This window comes from Magnolia sinica, chromosome 8 (assembly GCF_029962835.1).
Source record: "Magnolia sinica isolate HGM2019 chromosome 8, MsV1, whole genome shotgun sequence".
Classification (NCBI taxonomy): Eukaryota; Viridiplantae; Streptophyta; class Magnoliopsida; order Magnoliales; family Magnoliaceae; genus Magnolia; species Magnolia sinica.
The window spans coordinates 12,627,493-12,649,751 of record NC_080580.1 but is presented as its reverse complement, the minus strand read 5'-3'; the positions used below and the strand labels follow the sequence as shown (position 1 = coordinate 12,649,751).

The window sequence follows — 22,259 nt, the reverse complement described above, 5'->3', positions numbered from 1 at the left end:
GGCAGGGGGAGTAGCCAATCCGTTTCCGGAGTTGAGGGGCTTTCCGTAACACCTGACACCAGAAACTCGCGTCATGATGGCACGATGCACTCTTTATGAATCGTACGGTCCTTTCAAAAGCCCAACAATCAGACGGCCAGGATTAAATCAACAGCTCCACCTCCATTTCTCTCTCCCTCGTCCCATATATAGATACTCCAACTTCCCCCCTTTTATTCTACCTTAATCGCCTCTGCTCCAAAATGGCATTTCTCGTAATTTTATCCTCTCTCCTCTCTCTGCTCCACCTCTCGACATCAGCAACAGCTCTCTCCATTGGCGTGAACTACGGTACTCTCGCAGACAACCTACCTCCCCCATCGCAGGTCGCGAGCTTCCTGAAACAGTACACCAACATCGACCGCATCAAGCTCTTCAACGTAGACCCCACCATCCTCCGCGCCTTCGCCAACACCAACATCGCCGTCACCGTCACCGTCGGTAACGGCGACATCCCCGCCCTGGCCCGCCTCCCCGCGGCCCAGTCATGGATCACCACCAACATCTCCCCGTTCTACCCTGCCACCAACATCTCCTACATCGCCGTCGGCAACGAGATCATCGCCACCGCCGACAAGAACCTCATCGCTCATCTCCTACCTGCCATGCGAACCCTCCAAAACGCTCTTAAATTAGCTGGAATGACAAACGTCCGTGTCTCCACTCCTCACTCCCTCGGCATCCTCTCCTCCTCCGAGCCCCCGTCCTCGGGTCGATTCCGCCGCGGCTACGACCGTGTGATCTTCGCTCCGATGCTTGATTTCCACCGTAAAACGAAAACCCCTTTCATGATAAATCCCTACCCCTACTTCGGATTCTCTGAAAAAACCCTAAATTATGCTCTCTTCAAGCCAAATCCTGGGATTTTCGACGCTGCTACAGGTCACAACTACACCAACATGTTCGACGCCCAGCTTGACGCCATTTATTCCGCCATGAAACGGCTCGGGTACGGAGACGTCGAACTCCTCGTGGCGGAGACCGGGTGGCCCTCGCTCGGGGACGCGAACCAGCCGGCCGTGAATATGGAGAACGCCATTTCTTATAACGGGAATCTTATACGGCACGTGAACTCCGGCAAGGGAACGCCATTGATGCCAGGACGGAAGTTCGAGACGTACATCTTCGCCCTGTTTAACGAGAATCTGAAGCCCGGTTCGACCGCCGAGAGGAATTTCGGGCTTTTCAAGCCGGATCTGACTCCGGTTTATGATGTTGGGGTCATGCGCGCTGAGGTAAGGGGAAAGCCGTTTTTTTTTTTTTTTTAATAAAGTCTTTTTGAGCCGGTAAACCGGGTTCTGAGGCGGTTCGCCTTTTCCGTAAATTACGATAATGCCACTACTGGTGGACAGGGTGGCGAGTATCCGCTTTTTGCTGTGTTGGGAAGGGAACCCATGATCGCCACCTTCTCCTTTCTACGGGGAAGGCGTGGTAGGGGTAGTATCGTAAATTTGCGGAATTTTATTTATTTAATTTCCCGCCTTTCCCGGCAATCGTGCGTGCTCTTCTTTCGGAGCAGTGCAATGGATGGGTAATCTACCTGACTATCGGGTTCATGTGCTTCTCCTTGGCTTTGTCGTACTCGGCCCGGCGAAGGGCCGGACGCGGTTTGGCTGGTGACCCATCACCACCCAGCTAGCTGGTGTCAAAGATCTGTGGGACCCACCATGTATGTGTTTTATCTTACGCTGTACATCCATTTTGCCAGCTCACATTAGCGCACGGGCAAAAAAAAATAAAATGAGGCAGATTCTCAGGTGGATCACACCACAGGAAACAGTTGGAATTGCGGTGAAAACTTCATGGGGCCACAGAAGTTTTGGATTAAGCTGATAATTTTGTTTTTACTTCATCCAACCAGTAAACATAACAGTGGGCCCCAGGAAGTTTTTAATGGTGGATGTTCAATCAATACTGTCTTCCTGTGTGTTGTGGTCCACCTGTGATTTGCATCTGCCTCATCTTGGGCTCAGATGGATGGATAAAACACATACATCATAGTGGGCCCAGGGTGCATCTACATCAGATAGCGGTCTGGTGTTGGGGTCACCAGCCAAACCTCGTCACATGTGGTTGTACAAGTAGGTCATGTGCCGAGAGAATACCAGTGCTGCTGAATATTTGGCTTTTTCTTGGAACGGGGCCGTAGCTGTCGGAGCCGGTTTCTTACCCCAGTAATTACGATTTTTAACTGGCATTTTGGTGCATGGCCAAAGCGCGGACCATGATATCGGCAAGTCCATATCCTCCGTTTGCCGGGAACAGGAGTTCCCTGTTCCATGCAATGTGATTGGTACACGACATCACTGATGACGTCAGCAGAATCGACGGGAAAACATGAAATCCCTCTTACTGTCAGGATCCGGATTCAATATCTACGGGGGGTTTGTATCACCTGGCAACGGGACCACGTTGGCGGATTGCCTGCATCGCCGGTCTCCTGAAGTAGGACGAGGCCAAAGCTATGTGGGGCCCACTGTGATTTATGTGTTTTATCGATGCGGTTCATCCATTTTGCTAGACCATTTTAGGACATGATCCCAAAAATGAGGCCGATCCCCGAGCTCTGCCGACCACACGGTGGGGACAATGACTCCCTTGATGCTCATTTGCCATCCAAAACTTCGGTTGCCCCAGGAAGTTTTTAAGAGTGACCATTCAATCATGTGGTGTGGTCCACTTAGCTTTGGATGTGCTTCATTATTAGACTCTTTTGTAAAATATGATCGAAACATGGATGGACGGCGTGGATAAAACAATAGCGTCCTACTCCTACGACCGCCGCTACCGGCAATCCTCGTCCGAAAACCATATTTTTACGGTACAATTTCTCGGCACGAGCATCTTATCGTACAAAACCGGGGCATCATCAAAACTGTTGGTCCGTCCGTGTGTAATGACGTGGCTATTCATTCAATGGCTGGATCCCACTTCTTACCGATGGCTTGTGCATGCTACCGCACCTTCCGCTCACCGGATTATCATCGGGAATGATCCCGTGCATTTGGACGTGCGTTCGAGCTGTGCGTGGTCCACCCCTGATGCGTGCATGGAATCCAAACCGTCAATCTGGCCCGCCTCCTCGCGGGCGCCATGGATCTCAAAAAATTCAGATGGGAAACTCCACAGGGTGCAATGTGCATTGTTGTGGCCCACCTTAAACTTGATGAGTGGGCTGGATGGCATATACAGGACAGGCAGTGGGTCCCACGTTCATGTGGAAAGCTTATATGGTAGGCGTCCTCTTCCGCGTGTCCCCTTTTGTTCAATTTTGTGTGGTCACGTGCGTATGGATTAGGCTAGATTTTTGTTATATAGGCCTACGTTTGGGGGGCACATCTTGATGGACGAGTTGGATGGCACTCATCCGTTGTGCTGGGCCCCACACAGCTCTAACTTCCAATGTATGTGATTGTTGCCGTTATTTTTCGCGCGAGTAGCGTCGTAGGATCATCCGCATGCCCCCACCAGTGCGGCCCACATGTAAGTGTGGAGCGCTTATTGAAGTGAAGAGCCGATTGTGAACCGTTGAAAAGTACTTTGTTTAACGCCTCTCGATCTTGGACTCCGACCACCCCAGATGTACAAATCTATTGACATTCACTGATGGTAAGATTGTTTTCTGGATCGGGGCCCATCTGCATTAACTCCTTGCGTCTGGACGGTTCTGATCATCTTATAAGTCTGCATGTGGGCCTCCGCGGGTTTTGACTGGTGTACGATTGTGAGTCGCGCGAATCCAAATCAATAGAAACGGAAGCAGCAGCACGGCTGTATCCAGTTTCGTATACGTGTACTGTGGTTGCGTGAAAAAACGTTTTGACGCGTTTTCTGACATTTATAGACTTTTTATTTTGTCGTCTTCTTATCATTTACGGTGATTTCTCGCTGTTTTTCACTGACTAAAATGCCCTTGCCTTTTCTTGCAGGCGCCCACCAACCCCACAACACCGACCGGTTCGGGGAGCAAGTGGTGCGTGCCAAAACCGGGGGTGAGCGTGCAGGCCTTGCAAGCCAACATCGATTACGTGTGCAGCACGGGTCTCGATTGCAGCCCCATCCAGTCTGGTGGGCCATGCTTCACACCTGACACGATCGAGTCCCACGCTGCCTACGCCATGAACGCTTATTATCAATCCAATGGTCGAAACGACTTCAACTGTGATTTCGCTCAAACCGGGACCGTCGTAACATCCGACCCAAGTAAGGCCAGATGCCATTACCCACCTTTTGAGTTCTTTGAGTTTCGTATTTCTTGCATAAATTCCCAAATTACACCTGCCTGTTCACATATTACCGTTTGCAACTCCATTGACCTCACTGCTGCACGTGTGGCATACATGGACTAGATCTAAACCGCTCATTGGGTAGGTGGGTAATTGAATGGGCCATGGTCCAAAAATCATTTTAGACCATACTAGCATTTTAAGCGATGAGCTACGGTTGACAGTAAAAATGACAGTTTATTTAGATGGTTAGGATACTCCAATCAAAACGTTTTTTTTAGCCAGTCGTCCATCAACCGTGGAGCCCATGCGACGTCTGGCCCTGATTTTTCAAACGTGTTCCACTCATATGGCACATTGTATACTAGGAAGGGTAGCTTAGTACACCATGCAATTTATTGCTTTCAACATTGGCATCCGGATGCGTCGTGTCTCTGGGTAGTCCATGGATCAGATGGGCCTTCTGGATTAGGAAAATCTTAACCATCAGATGATTGGCCTGCATTAGACGGTTAAGAAAAAAAGGAAGTCACAACCATCAAAAACTTGTGTGTGCATATGTGGCATAGAAGCAATTCAAATTAAGTTGTGCAAGTCACTGCTTCTTGCTATGAAGGGATGATTATGCGTATTTGATCACCCAACTCCAGGATTGGCGTATATTTATTGAACACTTAGAAATGCAAATTATGTAATAGTCTTATTTAGAGCTGGGCATTGAGTTGAGTCGAGTTGGACCGAGTTGGGGCTGACCTAACTCGACCTGGTTTTGAAATAGACATGATCCGAGCTCGACCCGAGTCAGTATCGAGTCCAGCATCCTTGACCCGCTCTGAGTCTGGGTATGGTGTGCTAACCTGGACTGAGTCTGACCTGGTCATATGTACCGAGTCGGGTTGGGTGCGGCAGGTATTCACGGGCTGAAATCACAGCTTAGAACGTAAGTGCACCTGCCGGAATTGCAGCCTCTCCATCAACTACATGGCATCTTAGATTTGAAACCTTAAATCTATGGCTTTTTTTTAAAAATAAAAATAAATTTATATATATATGTGTGTGTGTGTGTGTGTGAGAGTTGGGTTTCGAATCAAGTCGAGTCAGTACTAAGTCAGATTTTGGGTCGAGTTGAGTTACCGGGTGACCTGAACATGACTTAGTTTGAGTTTAGATTGGACAAAGTATACTCAGTTTGGATCGACTCACCCACTCAGTTTGGGTTGAGTTGGGTCGGGTTTGAACAAGTCAGATGGGTCAAGACTATCGAGTCAAGTTATCCCGTGGCCTCTCTAGTCTTATTCCCACAAACTAGCGCCCCTGATTTAGAGACTTATCTATTTTTACAAAAAAATAATGCAACTCATATGAATGTGCTTCGATTGAGACTTTATTTTCAACATCTTCACTTGTGCAACATTTACCTTAAAGTGTCTCACATGCACAGATATTCACGTATGCATGTATGGCATGTTCTAAGTGCCATACATGTTCTAAGTGATCAATGTGCTTCATGTGTTAGTATTAATCTACTAGTGTTCACCACATGTGCCATCATGTATGTTCAAGTGACCGTTATATGTCACATGTTTTAGTATTAATCTATAAGTTTGCCACATGTCCATGTTCGTCAATCTACCTAATGTGTCAATGACACGATCTATCTTCTGTGCCAGACAAATGGGGCTAAAAATTAGTCTGATGCACAGCTCAGGTGGGTCACACCACAAGGAACAATGGGATGGGATGCCAACCTTACATTTATGTATGTGGCCACTTTCATCAAACCTGATAATTAAGTGTAACTCAATGAATGAAGGGAAGCTACAAAAATAAGCCTAATTCAAAAGTTAACCAGGCTTCACCATGTGAACGTAGGTGGTTTCAGTACACCTTTTATTATTAAAGTCCGGATGCATGATTGACGTGGGTCCTATCACCTTTGGCAGTTGTGTCCTCCAAATAAAAGTCCGCCTTTGGCAGCTGGACTTTTTGAAAGTTGCTGTGCAATCACGACACTCCAAATAAAAGGGACCCATTACTCAACGATGGTAATGTGAGCAAGTGGTTGATGCTGGGGAGAAGCAGATCTTAATATTAGCAATGCCAACCATTTGTTTCTAATGGAATGCCATTACAACCATCTTATTATGTTTGCACCTATACTTACTAATTGGATGGCTATGATCATCGTCTTTGACCCATCCACACTGGACCGAAAACTCCGACAGTCTTGATCAAAGGTCCAAACTATCCTACCCAGTGTAGTAGAAATTTTTTTAAAGTTATTTGATTATTGAACAATCAGATTGATAGAAATGAATTAGACAGTCAAAAATGAAAAATATCCACCGTTCAAACATAGTGTCTGATGTTTGGATTGTGAATTGGCGATTATTTGAGTTAATACATGCCATATGTATAATTTCTGAGTGCCTGCGTATCAAGTGTCATTCACAGCCTGAGCATTATACGTGACTCCTCTTCAATGTTTGTGTTACTGTTAACTGTTGTTGTCTGTGTTTTTAAATTGTCAGGCTACGGGACGTGCAAGTATAGCTCTTGAAAAGGGTGGAGAAAGTGGGTGGCGCAAATCTCGAGGTTCACACCTTCTGAGGACTTTCTTTGCATTTGTATTTATCGTTTTGCCTCTTTTCTAATTAGTTTGTAATTTGTAAGGGTAGGGAGTCATTTTTTTAACTTTTACTTTATCTATGGTTTTAATGTGGAGGTGGCATGTGCTGATGTTGACTGTTAATTATTTAATGGAATATGGTTTCTTAAGCTGACTAGTGTTTGTTTGTAAATTGTAATGGAATCCTTCCTATTTCTGTTTGGATTTTTATTGCACCGTTCTTCTGATGCATCTACACAATGTATTTTTTAAACCCTCTTCTTGAAATCATCAAAATGACCAAAATGCCTTTGTCAATTATTTTTTTTTAAAGCCATGGAGACGAGCAGTGTAGCACCCATGCACTGTGTATGACATCCAACATCTAATCTGTTTATTAGGTGCAGCACATTGTGGTGAGCCAAGCATGAATTTAGGGCATGTCTGAATATTGAGGATACATGCCAATTAATGGAAAAGGAAAAGGGTTTTCTTTGTGACAATTTCTTTCGTTTGGATAGCAAACAAAAATATGATTCCACTAGTGAATTATTGGCACAAGAAACTAGTGACTGTTGTGAGAAGAATATAATAAATGTAATTGCTTGTAATTTTTAATGTAAGGAAGTAATAATTATTTACTTTGTTATTTCCTTTGGTAAGATTTAATAGATGCTAAGGTCATTTGATTTGCGTGATGTATGGAGTTTTGGCCCAACATGATGTATGGATTTTTTATCCACTGCCCAATCATTTTAGGACATCAGCCTAAAAATGGGGCGGATTCAAAGCTCAAGTGGACCACACCAAAGGAAGCAGTGGGAATAATGATGACCTACTGTTTTCTATGGTATGGTCCACTTGAGTTTCAGATCTTCCGCGTTTTTTGGGGACATGCCCTGAAATGATATGAGAAAATGAATGAACGGTGTGGATATAACACATTTCATAGTGGGGCCCATGGAATTTTTGCATTTATGGGGTTTGAGTTTTGCCCAAAATTTGAGGTGAAATTTCATCTATATTCAAAACAGTTTGTATTTTTCATTATTATGCTTTTAACTGTATTTAAAGTAAATCAAACAGGTGCTTATGAAAATTATCATTTGAAAGTGTTTTTTTTTTTAAATTTTCCTCTTGGATTTCATGAGGCCAAACACGCACTTCTCCTTGGGGCATGTTTGGATATCGCCAATTCTATGGAAATCAATGGAAATGGAAAAAGTTTTCTATTGATGTAACGGTTTAAAATGTTGGGATCTTTGGATAGCGAAGAAAATGGTAGGCTTTACAAAGCAATAATTACAATTTTCCATATTTTAAATTTTCTTGGATTAAGAGCTATGTGATAATTATCTGTCATCTCGTGGTTATAAAATTTTCATTGTTATTCAAACAATACAAATGGAATTAATATATTGGTAGTGATTATGGAAATAGTAATAGCTTAATCATTATCTTTTCTTTTCTTGCTTGGGGTACATGTATTCAAATATGGCTTGAGAACTGTTTTTTTTTACTCCTGCTTTTTACTCATCGGCTCCACCTTATTTTTAAAGATAACTATGCTGGGCTCCACCTTATTTATGAAGATGCACATGTCATTTTACTACCATGTATGAACTTTTTAGAACTTCGAAAAAGGTGAGAGCATTTTAATAAATTTTATTCATGAGGGATCCGATTCATGATCCTCTGCAAAAGTAACAAAAAGAAGTTTTTTTTTTCCTACTCTTTCACCATCACGAGAAAGTTGTTAAACATTGGTGGAACTTATTGGCTTAGATTTAAATGTTATAATTATTATTTTGCTGTTATGTGGGACCGTGCGGGTCCATGCTCCATGGTCTCATTTGTGTGCCATCCAACTCGTTCATCTTGTTACTGTGGTGATAGAATGCTCTAAAATTCAGGTGTATACAATCATTACACAGGCTACATAAAAAAAGTGAACATCTCAAATTTTGCCAGTTAAAGCAATGGCCAATGAGATGGTTGGATCGACCTTATTTCTAAGGATTACCACTTCCTTAGGAGGATAACCCTTCCGGCCTTCCACAAATAAAGTTGGAGAATGAGCTCTTTTTGCAAAAAACCCTGCCAATGATCTGGCTTTAGGAATTTTTCCTATAAAACTCTTCCATTTGCAGCTCACATCACACGGCACTTAAACCCATGACCTTATTATTGAAACTGAGTCTACCATTGAGCCATGAGTAAAGACCCACCATGTTGTATATATGAAATATACTCTTTTCATCGGACAAAAACCCTTATCTTCACCGTTAATAAAAAATGATTAACTAATGAAAATCACAAATGGGCTGCATCAACAAGGACGATGTATTTTATTTCATGCGCACATCTAGGTTTTGCATCAGGCTGATTTTCTACCTACCTTTCATCCTAGCGAGACACCTGATGAACGAGTTTGATGAAGATACACACTAGGGTGGTCACACACACAAACCTATAGATCGCATCATAACCCATTGTTCCGTATGTAGCTCACGTGAATTGTGAATCTGGCTGATCTTTGGCCCCAATGCTAGGAGTAGGAGTGCACCTGATGGAGGGACTGGATCGTGCATATACAAGATGGTGGGTCCTAGAGCGCTAAGGTGTTTTAGAGTCCATGTGATACCCGGATGCCTGGTGTGGTCCACTCAAGACTCGGACGAGTCTGATATGACTTGGTAGCACCCAATCCAGTTAAGATGGGACGAGTCACCCGGTGAGCCACCACTAACTCGATGGAATCTAGCTGATTCACCCCAACTCAGGCGTGTCTCCGAGGATTCTGGACTGAGTTGAGGAGTCTTTTAATCATGATTGAGATCCATGCCACTCATTCGGTCAAAATATCAAACATGTAGAAGAGAATTAGATAGAATATTTATTAACGATCTAGATTCACTGGATAAGTGCAGTCTGAACCTAATAAATGAATTAGTTGATTTTTGGGTCATTGTATGCTTATAGTGGGCCACACCTTATGTTCATTGGGTTGAACACACATTTCCGAGGTGACTGAAAACATCACACGGATCTGACAAAGATTAACCATTTAATCAATGGCCGTACAACTCAATAATTTAATCCATCTATTTGTTAGCACCCACTATGGATTGCTTATGATTTTAGAGAATCACCTTTGTTAGGCAACTGTAACCATTCTGGCTTAGAAAATGAATGGCTATAGAAAATAAGGCCAAATCAATGACAGATCGGCTACTAAATTGAAATAACCTTGCTGCTGTTGAGTAGCAAGGGTATAAGTTATTTATTTATTTATTTATTATTATTATTATTTTATATACATACATTCACACCCATGTACTCACACTACAGTGGTTTTTCACCCATTGTGGTTTTTCACCACAATGGGTACTTGAACCATGACCTTGTGTTAAAACTCCCCTGAGTTTAACAAGGAGCCATGAGTAAGAACCCCATGAGGTCCACTCATTGTGAAAAATAGATCTACTTTTAGTTGTGCATTGCATGAAACCTATCTAACAAGGTCGACCCACTTTAAAAAGTGGGCACACCTTGGTGTGTGTATTGAGCATGCAATATAACCATCCAGTAAGGTTAACCTACCATGAAAGTGGGCACTAAAATGTCCATAACATGAGCTACATGTGCAATTCACACTTTAAACAAGTTGATGCCACATGTATACTAAAAATTGTGTTATAGATTGAAAACATCGTTAAGCTATAAAAGTGGATGCCTCAAAGTTCATTAGATCCAACAATAATGTGGGCCCATATGTATAATTCATAGTTCAGTTTGAGTAAGTTGATGGCACGTGTACATCAATTAATCATATGATGGATTGAAAACATTATTGATAGTTTTGATTTTTAAAATTTTACTTTAAAATATTATGTTACTATTCTTTATGTTTTTAAGAAAAATCAATTCTTAATTTTCACCACAAATCTAATCTCTTTTAAAGTTAAGAATGAGTTATTTTTTTTTCCTTTTTTAATTATTATTATTTTTTTATAGTTTAAAATGCTAAATAAGTACTACCCTAATGGGTATATGATATTTAATGAGTATAGGCATGGGTGCCATTTAAGGCCTGTGACATTGGTGTGAGTATTGTTGTGGTTCTGCAAAGCCGGTGCACAATATATATTTATGGCAACTAAGTAGTTTAATATTTTAACAAGCGTATCAAAATTCTATTATTTTTTTGCATGGCCAATGCACAGTGTATATTTATGGCAGGCAAGTAATTTAGTGTCCTACCGGGCGTGCCAAAAAGCTGTTATTTTTCTGCAAGGCGAGACATTGTATATTTATGGCAACCAAGTAGTTTAGTATCCCACTAGACACATCAATAAGTTATTGTTTTTCGACACGGTTGGTGCATAATGTATATTTATGGAAACCAATTTGTTTATTGTCCCATCAGGTGTGTTAAAAAGCTGTTGTGGTTCAATTTACCATTTTTGTTACATAATAAGAACGAGCGTGACATAATTAAATGTGTGGCTCAATTCAAATCGAACAATTATGACCTCAAGTACTAAGATATGTAGATACATAACATATGACCAAGATTGAATAAGATCAGTTGCCTATTCAGCCACTCGCACGGTATGTTAAAGGGATTAAGCAATAGTCAGAAAGTAGGGCTCATACTATGATAATGGGTTACACATTTGTCTTCCGTACGAAAAGACTTTTCAATATAGGAATAAGAAATGAATTCTTACAGTCAGTCTCGGAGAGCAGCTCTAAAACACATTCCTAAATGGAAAACTCTTATCGATGTTCGAACTGAATCTAGCGTATGAGCGTAGATCTGAATTACAACAAAAGTTAACAACTACTTAATTAATACTACATATTACACTTAAGGAATGTAAAGAGCAGGCGAAAGTAAATGATTACATTACAAAATGTAATTGACTTGCAGAAAAGTAAAGGTATTACACTAAGAATGTAAATGACAAATAATTGAAAGGATAGATTTGGTTTGATTAGGTTGGTATGAAACAATTTCTTCTACTGAATTCCTTTGCTATTTGTGACCTTAACACGACCATTTGGATACTTCTCATGTTCTAATAATTGTTATAATTGTTTCAACAATACATGACTTTCTGAAGACTTCCTTCTAAACTTGCCACATGTCCTAATAACCGATTTAGGCTTCCCTACTAACTCAACTGCATTTCACTTGGCCACTTAGTGGATGACGTGGCATCGCTCGATGTGCTCTAGTTGTATTATCGTAGAATTTCCTTCATGTATCCTAAAGATCTCCTAATACACTACGCAAATCCATCCAAATCTCACACAACCTGCTTTGATTGGCTTTCGTAGACATTGGTGACAATGGGAATGAACATGTACATGTATGATTGTGTTCATTGGCATTGACAGGTGTCAGCACGGTGCCCAGCACCCAACTTGAACCCGGACCATTGCCACCCCTAACTGCTAGGTATGGTTTTCATGATCGATGAGTCCATTATCTTCCCATATATTCTAAAAATATGTAATTAATCTAATCACTTCTGATCTTAATTATTAAATATTGAGTCGATTAAAGTCAAGTTTTTGGTGGACCTGGCCAAGCTGAACATGTTTTCGAGTATTTGAACTATGATCTTGACATGCTAGTAGGGAGCCATAGCATGTGTAGGTGCAAGATTGTGTAAGATCCCAGTCGTTCAATATGTGAGTCCCACATTTGTCATTTTATCACTCGTCGCGAAAACACGTCACTAGGTGAGATCTGCCGTCCATATTTCCTCATTGGCATGGGAATGGCCCAGCTGGAGGAATGGGCCTAGATTTCAAGCTCAGGTGTCTGGGCCAAGGCCGTGACCCTATGGAGCCGGGTCGGGCCAGATGGCCCATTGCCATCCGTACTTGGGACTATTCAAGTGGCCTTGCATCTTATCCAAGGAAACAATGCCCAATGACTTTGTTGGTTAGATGGGGTCTCGTTTCCCTCCAATTAGTCGCTTGGCCAAACGGACGGTGATCTGAATCTGGACCACCCACCTAACCCAGACATCAGATGGGCCACACATCTAAATGGGTACCAACTGAAGATCCCTCTTTGGAAGTGAGAAATAAACGGTTTAAGCAACATTGGTGCTCGACTAGGGGACGCCGATTGGACCGGAATCGGATTGGCTACTCCCCCTGCCACCAGCCAATAGCTGATGGTCGGTGTTCTCTGGGCCCCACCATGATGTATCTGTTTCATCCATGCCGTCCATCTATTTTTATAGATCATTTTATGGAATGAGACCAAAAATGAGGTATATCCTAATCTCAAGTGTACCACATTACAGGAAACAGTGTTGAATGAACGTCGACCATTAAAAACATTTTTGGGGGCCATAAAAGTTTTGGATCAAGCTGATCTTTATTTTTTCCCTTCATCTAGGTCTGTATTGACCTAATCAACAGATTTGATGTCAAATAAACAGTACAATGGACCTTAGGAGGATTTTATTGGTGGATATCCAATCACTATTGTTTTCCTGTGGTGTGTTACACCTGAGATTTATATCCCTCTCAGTTTTTGGATCAAGCCCTAAAATTATCTGTAAAAATGGATGAACGGCATGGATGAAATACATACATCATGGTGGGGCCCACAGAGCACCGACCACCAGCTATCGGGCTGGTGGCGGGGGAGTAGCCAATCCGTTTCCCTGTAACGTCTAATCACTGATTATGTCAGACATCCATGCAGGGTCCCACGTGATCAAACGGTCTGTTTCACTCCCCATTTGGCCTAATTGAGGTGGGACACGTGTGGAGTAGGCTGTAAACACCGTACATTTTTTTCTTCCTATTTAAGGCCATAATCAATTGTTTGGATATGGCCGAAATCAAATATCAATAATTCAATAATTTCTTTTTTTTTTTTTCTTTAAATGAATAAAAGCCTTCTAGTATAAGCTTGTTCTATAGTAATGCATGTCGGGTCTACAAGTTCTCTCAATGAAATCTGTCCCGTGTGGTCACCCTACAGGTAAAAGTTTGACAACCCAAAAATCAAGCCTATACCATTATGTGGGCCACCAGGTGGGTACGGAGGGTTTTGGATAGTTGGTCATTTTTTAATTTTTATTTTTCTATTGTGTGGTCCACCAAATGATTCTATGGGCCTATTTTTTAGGCCATCCCATCATAGGAGGCTGGCATAACACATGGATTAGATGGCATATACTTAACAAGATGGGTCCCACCACTATAGAAAACAATGGTAAATTATTCTAAATTTTCAAATTCACTTGGTAGTCTACGTGATAGTTGGAACGGCTTAGTTTTTGTGCATCCAACTTTCATGATAGGACAATCTTCTAGATAAGCTAGATGTTATACGCACACCCAAGTGGGCCCTACTCACAAAACTTGCGGAGTAAGCTTTTGTATGATTGACTTCCAAGGAACGAGCTTCCAAAATCAAATATCGCCATCCATCCCCGGTTGTGGATAAAGGGTGGGGTCCCACGCATGGCACCCACCGGAAACAATAAATATATGTGGAGTCCCATGCATCGCATCCAAAATCAAATACGCTTGACCTCATTGTCCCCCCCCCCCCCTTCTGTCTCTCTGTGTGTGTATATATTATATGGGAAAATGTTCTATAGGGTTGAGTTGTGTGGGCCCCATCATGATGTATGTCGAACATCTACCCCATCATGTCAATCAGATGCACCATTCCATAGTGGGCCTAGGGCTTAAAAATCAAGTCCATTTGTGACTTGTGTGGGCCACACCACATAAAAAAAATTGAGAGAGGTTACCCTCAATTAAAACATTCATAATCATTTTTTGGGCCCACCGAGATGTGTTTCAGAAATCCAGCCCATCCATGATGTGTGTCCCACTTGGATGAGGGTTCGAACCAAGCTTCAGACACATCCAAATTTCAGGTGGGCCCCACCAAGTGCTTTTATATGTTTTAGGCATGTCTTTACATGATTTTAGATAGCATGGCCTACCGGGGGTCCGTATAGGATTGATTTTTGGGATATCCCATAATTTAAAGGGGACCCATCAAATGCACGATGTTGATGTTCGTCACACATCATGGTGGGACCCACACAACTCGACCTCATGGAGGGTTCCCATGAGCTCGACCATATAGAACCTTATACCCAAGCAACCGCGTCGTCGCCACGGTTCCAACGCTGCGTATTACGCGCTGAGGTAATACCCATGCTAGGAGATGTGAGCCCGTGTTCAGTTCGAGGAAAACGCCGCGTAGTTGGAAAACTCAAGAGAGAACATGTCAAATCAATCCCCTCAATCCCATCAATCACCACATCGTGTCAAGTACACATCACCTCACACCCATCCCCAAGCAACCCCATAAGTCATCAAACCCTTACACAACCCATACCTTTCTTACACAATCTACCCATAAAGTCAACAATTTCTTAGACACCTATCACTCACCTCACCCATCACTCCATCACCCATATCTCTCTCTCTCTCTCTCTCTCTCTCTAATCATCTCTCCCATTTCTCAAACTCATTTCCAAGCAACCAAAGAGCCACACGTCTAAGCTCTCCCAAAGCTCTCATGAAGGAGCTTTGTGTGGCCCACTTCCTACCTCCCATCTCTACCATCCAACCGTCCAATGTCCATCATCCTCCATTAAGATCGAAGCCAAGGAGTTTGGCGTTCCATCAGACCAAGAAGAAGGCCAATCGGTGGGTGAATCTTCATTTTTTTTTTTGTGGGTGTTTTGTGGATGTAGGGCCCACATGGTGGGACCCATCTTGATGTATGTATTGTATAGGGGCCCATAGTGGCGGGCCCCTCCTCCGTCCGTCTCTCTCTCTCTCTCTCTCTCTCTCTCTCTCTTTTTGTGATGACCATGTGGCTCGCCTGATTTTCGAGTCCCATCCAGCTGTCTAGCTGAGACAGTGGAGCCCAGTTGATTTATGTGTTACATCTGCACCGTCATTGCGGGATGGTGCTATGCAAGGGCCACCGTGGTGTATCTGTATGTGTGATCCACCATGATGTGTGGATTTGATCCACATCGTCCATTTGGTGGACGCTGCTGGACAGCTGTCCAACAGCCGTGGGACCACATGAGGTATGTGTTAAATCCAAACTAGGCCCAGCGTCCAGCAACAAGACTGCTGCAGTGGGGCCACTGATGTATTTGTTATGTTCACATCGTTCGTCCTTAGGACGTGGGCCCCACTGATGTTGTATTCCATCCATGTCGTCCATCACATGGACCCAGTTCACATGTGGCATCCACGGCCCACTTGATGTATGTATTTTATACTGCCGTCCATCACTGGACGCTGGCCCATGCTGCTGACCCGCAGATCAAAACAAAAAAGAATAATATAAATAAATAAATAAATAATATATATATGTAATAATAATAAATAATAGTATATAAATATGTATATCATGGGTGGGCCAGACCACGTGGAACCCACCTTTATTATGGAAATCTGCACCGTTCATCTGGACGGTGGGTTCTGGGCAGCCCTCTGCTTTTTTTAAAAAACATATTTATATATAATATATTATATTATGTAATGTATTTTATAATATTTTAAAAACAGATGTAATGGTGGGCCACCCTCCCACGTGGGACCCACCTTTAGCATAGGTCATTTGTACCGTCTAGATGGATCTAGACAGTGGGCAGCCACTCACTCATTGTATATATAATATATTATATTATATTTAACGGCAGTGTTTCATCTGCACCGTCCATCTGGACGGTGCCACATACACCCCACCATGATGCACGTGTTGTATCCCAACCGTCCACCTATCTGGCGTGCCAAGCACGATCCCACCATGATGTACATGTTGTATCCCTATCATCCATCCATTTCTGTGGTGCCACCGCGATGTTTGGGTCTTAGCCGCACCATCCAAATGGTTGGGTGGTGGGCCCCACAATCTTATGTTGCACCCTAACCATCCATCTAACCGGCGAGTTTGTCTCAAGGCTTGAGACTGAAAATAGGACAAATCCAATTATCAGGTGGACCACAATGCAGAAACAGTGGAGTTGAACGTCTGCCATTGAAACCCCTTTTGGGTTACAGAAGTTTTGGACCAATATGATATTTGTTTTTCCTCTCAATTCAGGTCTCTGTGACCTTATGAACCGACTGAATGGAAAATAAATGCAATGGTGGGCCCCTCTAAATTTTAACAGTGGAAATTATTATCACCACTGTTATTTGTGGTATGGTCCAGATGATCTTTTGATCTGATTCATTGTTTGGATAATGCTCTAAAATGATCTCTATAGATGAATAAATGGTGCGGCCCAAGCAATGCGGCCTACTTGTTGTATTTGTGAGGCCTAATATGACGTATTTGGAGCTCATGGGTTGAGGCCCATTGTGGTGTCTTTGGAGCCCATGGGTAGATGCCCATAGTGATGTGTATTAGGCCTAATTGATTCGGCCCAACTGATTCGGCCTATTTGATCGACCAAATTAATCCGGCCCATTTAATTTAGCCTATTTGTATCAGCCCATTTGAATTGGCCCATTTGATTCGGCCTATTTAATGTAATTGAGGCCCATGATGATGTATATTAGGCCCTTTGTGTTAGGCTGTGAAACCCTACTCGATTGGTCTTATGAGCGTCATTCCTTGGAAGCAATGTTGGTTAAATGACCACATTGATGGGCAATGATGGTTAAATGTCCACATTGTGACTTTCCCTTAGGCCTTGATAGTCTCATTCTCATCATTCACTTATGGGTTAACCCTAATTAGTGGGCCCCATTCACCATAGATGGATGGCTCCGTGCTTTCGAGTTTGATATAACCACAACTGAGGGATGATCTTTATATTATGGTTGATCGTCTGTTTATTTATGGACCCCGCCTTGTTTATGTACTGGTTGTCGGTGCTGATTATCGATTTTGATTTGTTGAGGCCGATTGTATAGGCCGATTCCAATTATCGAGATTGGGTATCAAAGCCGATTCTGATTTATCAAGGCCGATTGTATAGGCCAATTCCGATTGTCGAGGCTGATTTCGATTGCCAAGGCCGATTGTTGAGACCCATGTGATGTATATGCGACCCGTAGTTGAGGCCCATTGTGATTTGTATTTGGCCTGTGTGATGTATATGTGGCCCATATTTGAGGCCCATTGTGATGTGTATTCAGCCCATGTTTAAGGCCCAATGTGATGTATGTTAGGCCTATGTGAAAGGCTCATAGTGATATGTATTAAGCTCTTGAGTGAGGCCCATGGTGTTGTATATCAGGCCCTTTGTGAGGTCATGGGTCCACTATATGTTAGGCTCTATGTGGGCCACTCTTTAGGGGCAATGTTGGTTAAATGTCTACATTGTCGAGGTCGATTGTCGATGCCGATTGTCGGTGCCGGTTATTGATATCGATTATGAGTATGTGACAGCATAGTAACACGATACATGCCCATACGCATCATCTGCATGTTTGTTATGAGATGTGGTTGACCATTGCATATGTCATTGAGCATGTTGTTATGAGACTCCCTGATAGGCGGAGATTGTCTCACATGAGTACACGGTATGCGCGGGATTGATGCATGATTGGATTGTATGACTCATGCATCTTGTATTGTGTGTTGTGATTACCGTATGCTCTAACGACATCAAGGTTGTAGCCTCCACGGGTATTTCGTGGATGGCCAGATGGGACACCAGAAATCTGTTCTACATGGGGTGCTATAGATATCCCCGAGTGAAAGTCCCTAAATCCTCTTGGTTCCAGAAGTTGCTCGAATGTCTAGACCGAGTGGATGCATGAGCGCATTAGGGCTATATACCATTAGGCCGCGTCTCTCACTGTGTCGTGGTCGGTTAGAATGGGGTACGGCCTTACCTGCCTGAGAGGAGGGGGTAATGCTAGGCCGAGTCTGACTAGCTCGAGGAATGAGTCCGCTATTGACGAGCCAGACCCGATATTGGCAGGTGGATAGTGAGGTCTCTTCCACTCACCTCATTGCGCGCAATAGGGTGACAATCTGGTTTGGAGTGTAATAGACTCCGGTGATTTTTCAGAGAGAAACTGTACTGATATGTGAACTTATTGAGTAGGAGTTGCATAATCATACATTCATTTCATTCACTATCCATTCGGGCTGGTGGTGCGTAAATATTTGTTACGTGTACCTTTGCAATGGCCAGGATTTCGGTTGGGCGCGTAACTAACCTGAGATCATGAGTTTACCACATTAAGTCTGACTATCCAAATTTAGGTATGAGACTAGTTTGGATAGAAGTCCCTTGTGATGGACCCCGTAGCCTGCGATACTAAGTATTATCATCCCGACTTCACACTCTAGCTTGGTCATTTCATTCACATCGCATGTTGCATTGCATCCTCAGTACATAGTATTTAGCTTACTGTTTTCGCATTACATAGCTGGTCTATATTGTTTCCCCAGTATATGATATTGGTCATTATAGTTTTGCATCGCATAGTCTAGATAAGGCTGATGGTATTTATGGGCCTATCAGCATGTTTTCGCATTATTCTAATATTGTATAATTTATGGGCTTGTCAGTATTTCCGCTTACTTTGATTACTCTGATATTGCTTACTTGACACCTACCTTGTGCACACACTTTCACCACCTATTAAGCTTTCTATAAGCTTATGCACGATAGATGCGTGCAGGTGGCGTTAGGTTGTAGGAGCGTTGAGCTTGGAGCATGCAGCGGGCCTCTGGAGCTTTGATTTTCGATATATATATATTTCCCTTTCAACATTATATTCAAATGATTATATTAGTAGATATGTAATGATGATGTTGCCTCTATGATTTGGGTATACTTGTGGTTAAACTTATTACGAGATAAATGCACACAAAAAAATCCTCCTTGTAAGATTCTAGGATCGGAATCTGGCGTATAGGCGCTGAGAGCCGAGAATAAGGTACTACAGAGGCTGTCGGCACCGGATTCGGCGATCGAGGTTCTTGTGAGTCTGATTTTCTGGGTTTGGGGCGTGACAGAGCACATATTTTAGGAAAAACCCTTGCGGAAAAAACCACGATACCAAGCGAAAAACAACTACTAACATAAAGTTACAAGAGATGAAACAACTTACAAATGAGAAACCATAGCTTTTCCCTCAAAACCATTAAAAAGATGCTAGGCTCCTTTCGTTCTACCCTAATTACGTAATTAGAAGCCTATTTATCCACCTCTGTATGAAATAAAAAATAAAAAATTGCAATTATGCATTCTGCTCAGTCACACCTTCTGTCGACCGAGACATCAATGGAGTCTCTCGGTCAGCCAAAATAGATCTTGGTTAAACAGGAATATCATAGCATGCTTCGGTCAATCCAAATTTTTTTCAATCAACCGAACAACATTACACTAGATTAAAGACACTCTATTAACAAGTCAAACATTCTTTTGTTCCCATGGTTAGAGTTTGTTGGAACACATCGGTTTGACTTTCTCTTACCATTTTAGGATTGTATGAAGCTCCACTCCTTATGGATACAAGCAATTGAAATATATGTGAGAATAAATTGCATATATGGATTTGGAACTTAGGGTACCATATAAGGAGATAGAAAATTGGGATTCATTTATTTAATTTTGGATTTAGGAATGGGTATGATTAAGGTTTGGTAGGATTTAGGGGGCATCAGGATGTTAAGGAATTTTTGTTTTTCACTATATATTTGGGTATGACAACACATGGCCTTTAATGCAAAATATATAATAGGATGAATATTTTCTCAAGAGAAAAAGATCTTCTACTCCCAAAACAGTGCAATTAATCTACTTGACTAACCAGTCTTATTCAATTGCTAAGAAAGAAACTAAAATATTAATACTAATGAAAAGACTAAAATACTACTAATGAAAAGACTAAAACACCCTTACTTAACTAGAGGTTTCTTGCTCTTGGTCGCTACAAGCCGTAAAAAGTAAAATATAAAGAAAAAAAAGGCATTTCTAAGTTATAATGCATGAGAATGGGTCTTACATGTCATCCATTTGGGCCCACATGTGAGTTCGAATCAATCCAAATGTGTTTTTATCAACATCGCTGCATGAAGCTGGAATTGCTATTGATAGGAGGTGTTGATGCGAATATTTGGTTCGCCCTCTTAGACCTTCGTATACCTGCACAAAAAGAGGACAAAGGAGACCCTGGCTTAAGCAGGGGACCCTCCGATGCCAAAGTCAGGCCTGGATTCTGGGTCTAAGCGTATTGAGGGGTTTTGAGATAGAATTTTTGCCTTACTTCCCAAGACGATGGAGGTTCCTCTTTTATAGCTGCTGGTGCATTCAATCGTGCGAGGATTCTCCTCCTGATATCATGCGCGGGATTCTCTCCTGGTATCGCGGAGATAGGATCGTGCCTATCTCCAGTCTTCGTCCGATCCCGTGAGCTTCGGGGTCGGGGATCTTGTCCCGAGATATTCGGGATGAGGCCTTATCTTGCGTTGGCCGATCCGATAAGAAGATCGGCCCGATGCATGCCCGGATTGCTGACGCGTAGTCCGAGCCGACTCAACTTCTATCTCGGTTCAGTAAACCATGCCTCGGATCTGACACATCCTTTGGCGATCCGAGGCATAGAGTCCGAGTCTCCGAACTCCGTATCTTTTGTCCCCAACAGTAAGCCCCCCTACTCCGTGTGTTTCATATGACACTTAGGAGTAGCGAGTTTTGGGTCAGTTCATAGCTCAGTCCGAGGCAATAAGTAGTCATTTAATGCATTCTGTGTCGCCTTTGATGGGAGACGGTTCAGTTTCTAACATCGCATGCGCCGTCAGCCGTCAAATCGCTCACCCCGCCAATGAGGGTTGGACACGTAGCAAGGGCATTATTGCCGTCAGTAGACGTGCGCCACGTGTCGAGTGGGGGAGTCGATGCAGGCGTCGAATCATTTCCCCATTAATTGCTTCTGCTACACGGCAATCTTATAAAATGGTGGGGGTACTCCGAATCGGCAGATAATGTTTTTCCACACAAACTTGGTGATCTTCTGCTCGGTTATTTTAGCTAATGGATCTGCCTCGGCCCATTTCGTAAAATAATCCACTGCTACCACAGCAAACTTGGTCTGACCTTTTCCCATAGGGAGTGGACCTATGATATCGACACCCCACTGTGCGAAGGGCCAGGGACCAGTCATCGGCGTCAGTGCCTCGGGGGCTTGCCTCGGAATTGTCGCGAACCGTTGACATTTATCGCATTTTTAGACGAGCTTGCGAGCGTCGTATTGGATAGTGGGCCAGTAATATCCCTGTCGTAAGACCTTGTGGGCGAGAGATCGCCCTCCAGAGTGGTTTCCGCAGATTTCTTCATGGATTTCACGTAATACATAGTTCGCCTCACTGGGTTTGAGGCACCGCAGCAACG

At 42.9% G+C, this 22,259-nt stretch overlaps 1 protein-coding gene across 2 annotated transcripts; it reads left to right on the top strand.

The window, feature by feature from the left end:
- The first annotated feature begins 207 nt into the window (after positions 1–207).
- LOC131252903 (glucan endo-1,3-beta-glucosidase-like) lies at positions 208–7,043 on the top strand. 2 transcript variants are annotated; one of them, XM_058253669.1, is made up of 3 exons: positions 209–1,274; positions 3,969–4,242; positions 6,797–7,043. In XM_058253669.1, exons 1-3 carry the CDS (start codon positions 243–245, stop codon positions 6,823–6,825), a joined length of 1,335 nt encoding a protein of 444 aa, XP_058109652.1. In that variant the 5' UTR covers positions 209–242; the 3' UTR covers positions 6,826–7,043. The 2 variants fall into 2 exon arrangements, with proteins under 2 accessions (XP_058109654.1, XP_058109652.1); XM_058253671.1 differs by lacking the exon at positions 3,969–4,242 and having other exon boundaries at positions 208–1,274.
- The last annotated feature ends 15,216 nt before the right edge of the window (positions 7,044–22,259 follow it).

Coding starts and splice junctions, on each gene's coding strand:
- LOC131252903 (XM_058253669.1), top strand. CDS start 243: ATGGCATTTCTCGTAATTTTATCCTCTCTCCTCTCTCTGCTCCACCTC. Junction 1,275..3,968: donor TTGGGGTCATGCGCGCTGAG/GTAAGGGGAAAG, acceptor CTTTTCTTGCAG/GCGCCCACCAACCCCACAAC. Junction 4,243..6,796: donor CGTCGTAACATCCGACCCAA/GTAAGGCCAGAT, acceptor TTAAATTGTCAG/GCTACGGGACGTGCAAGTAT.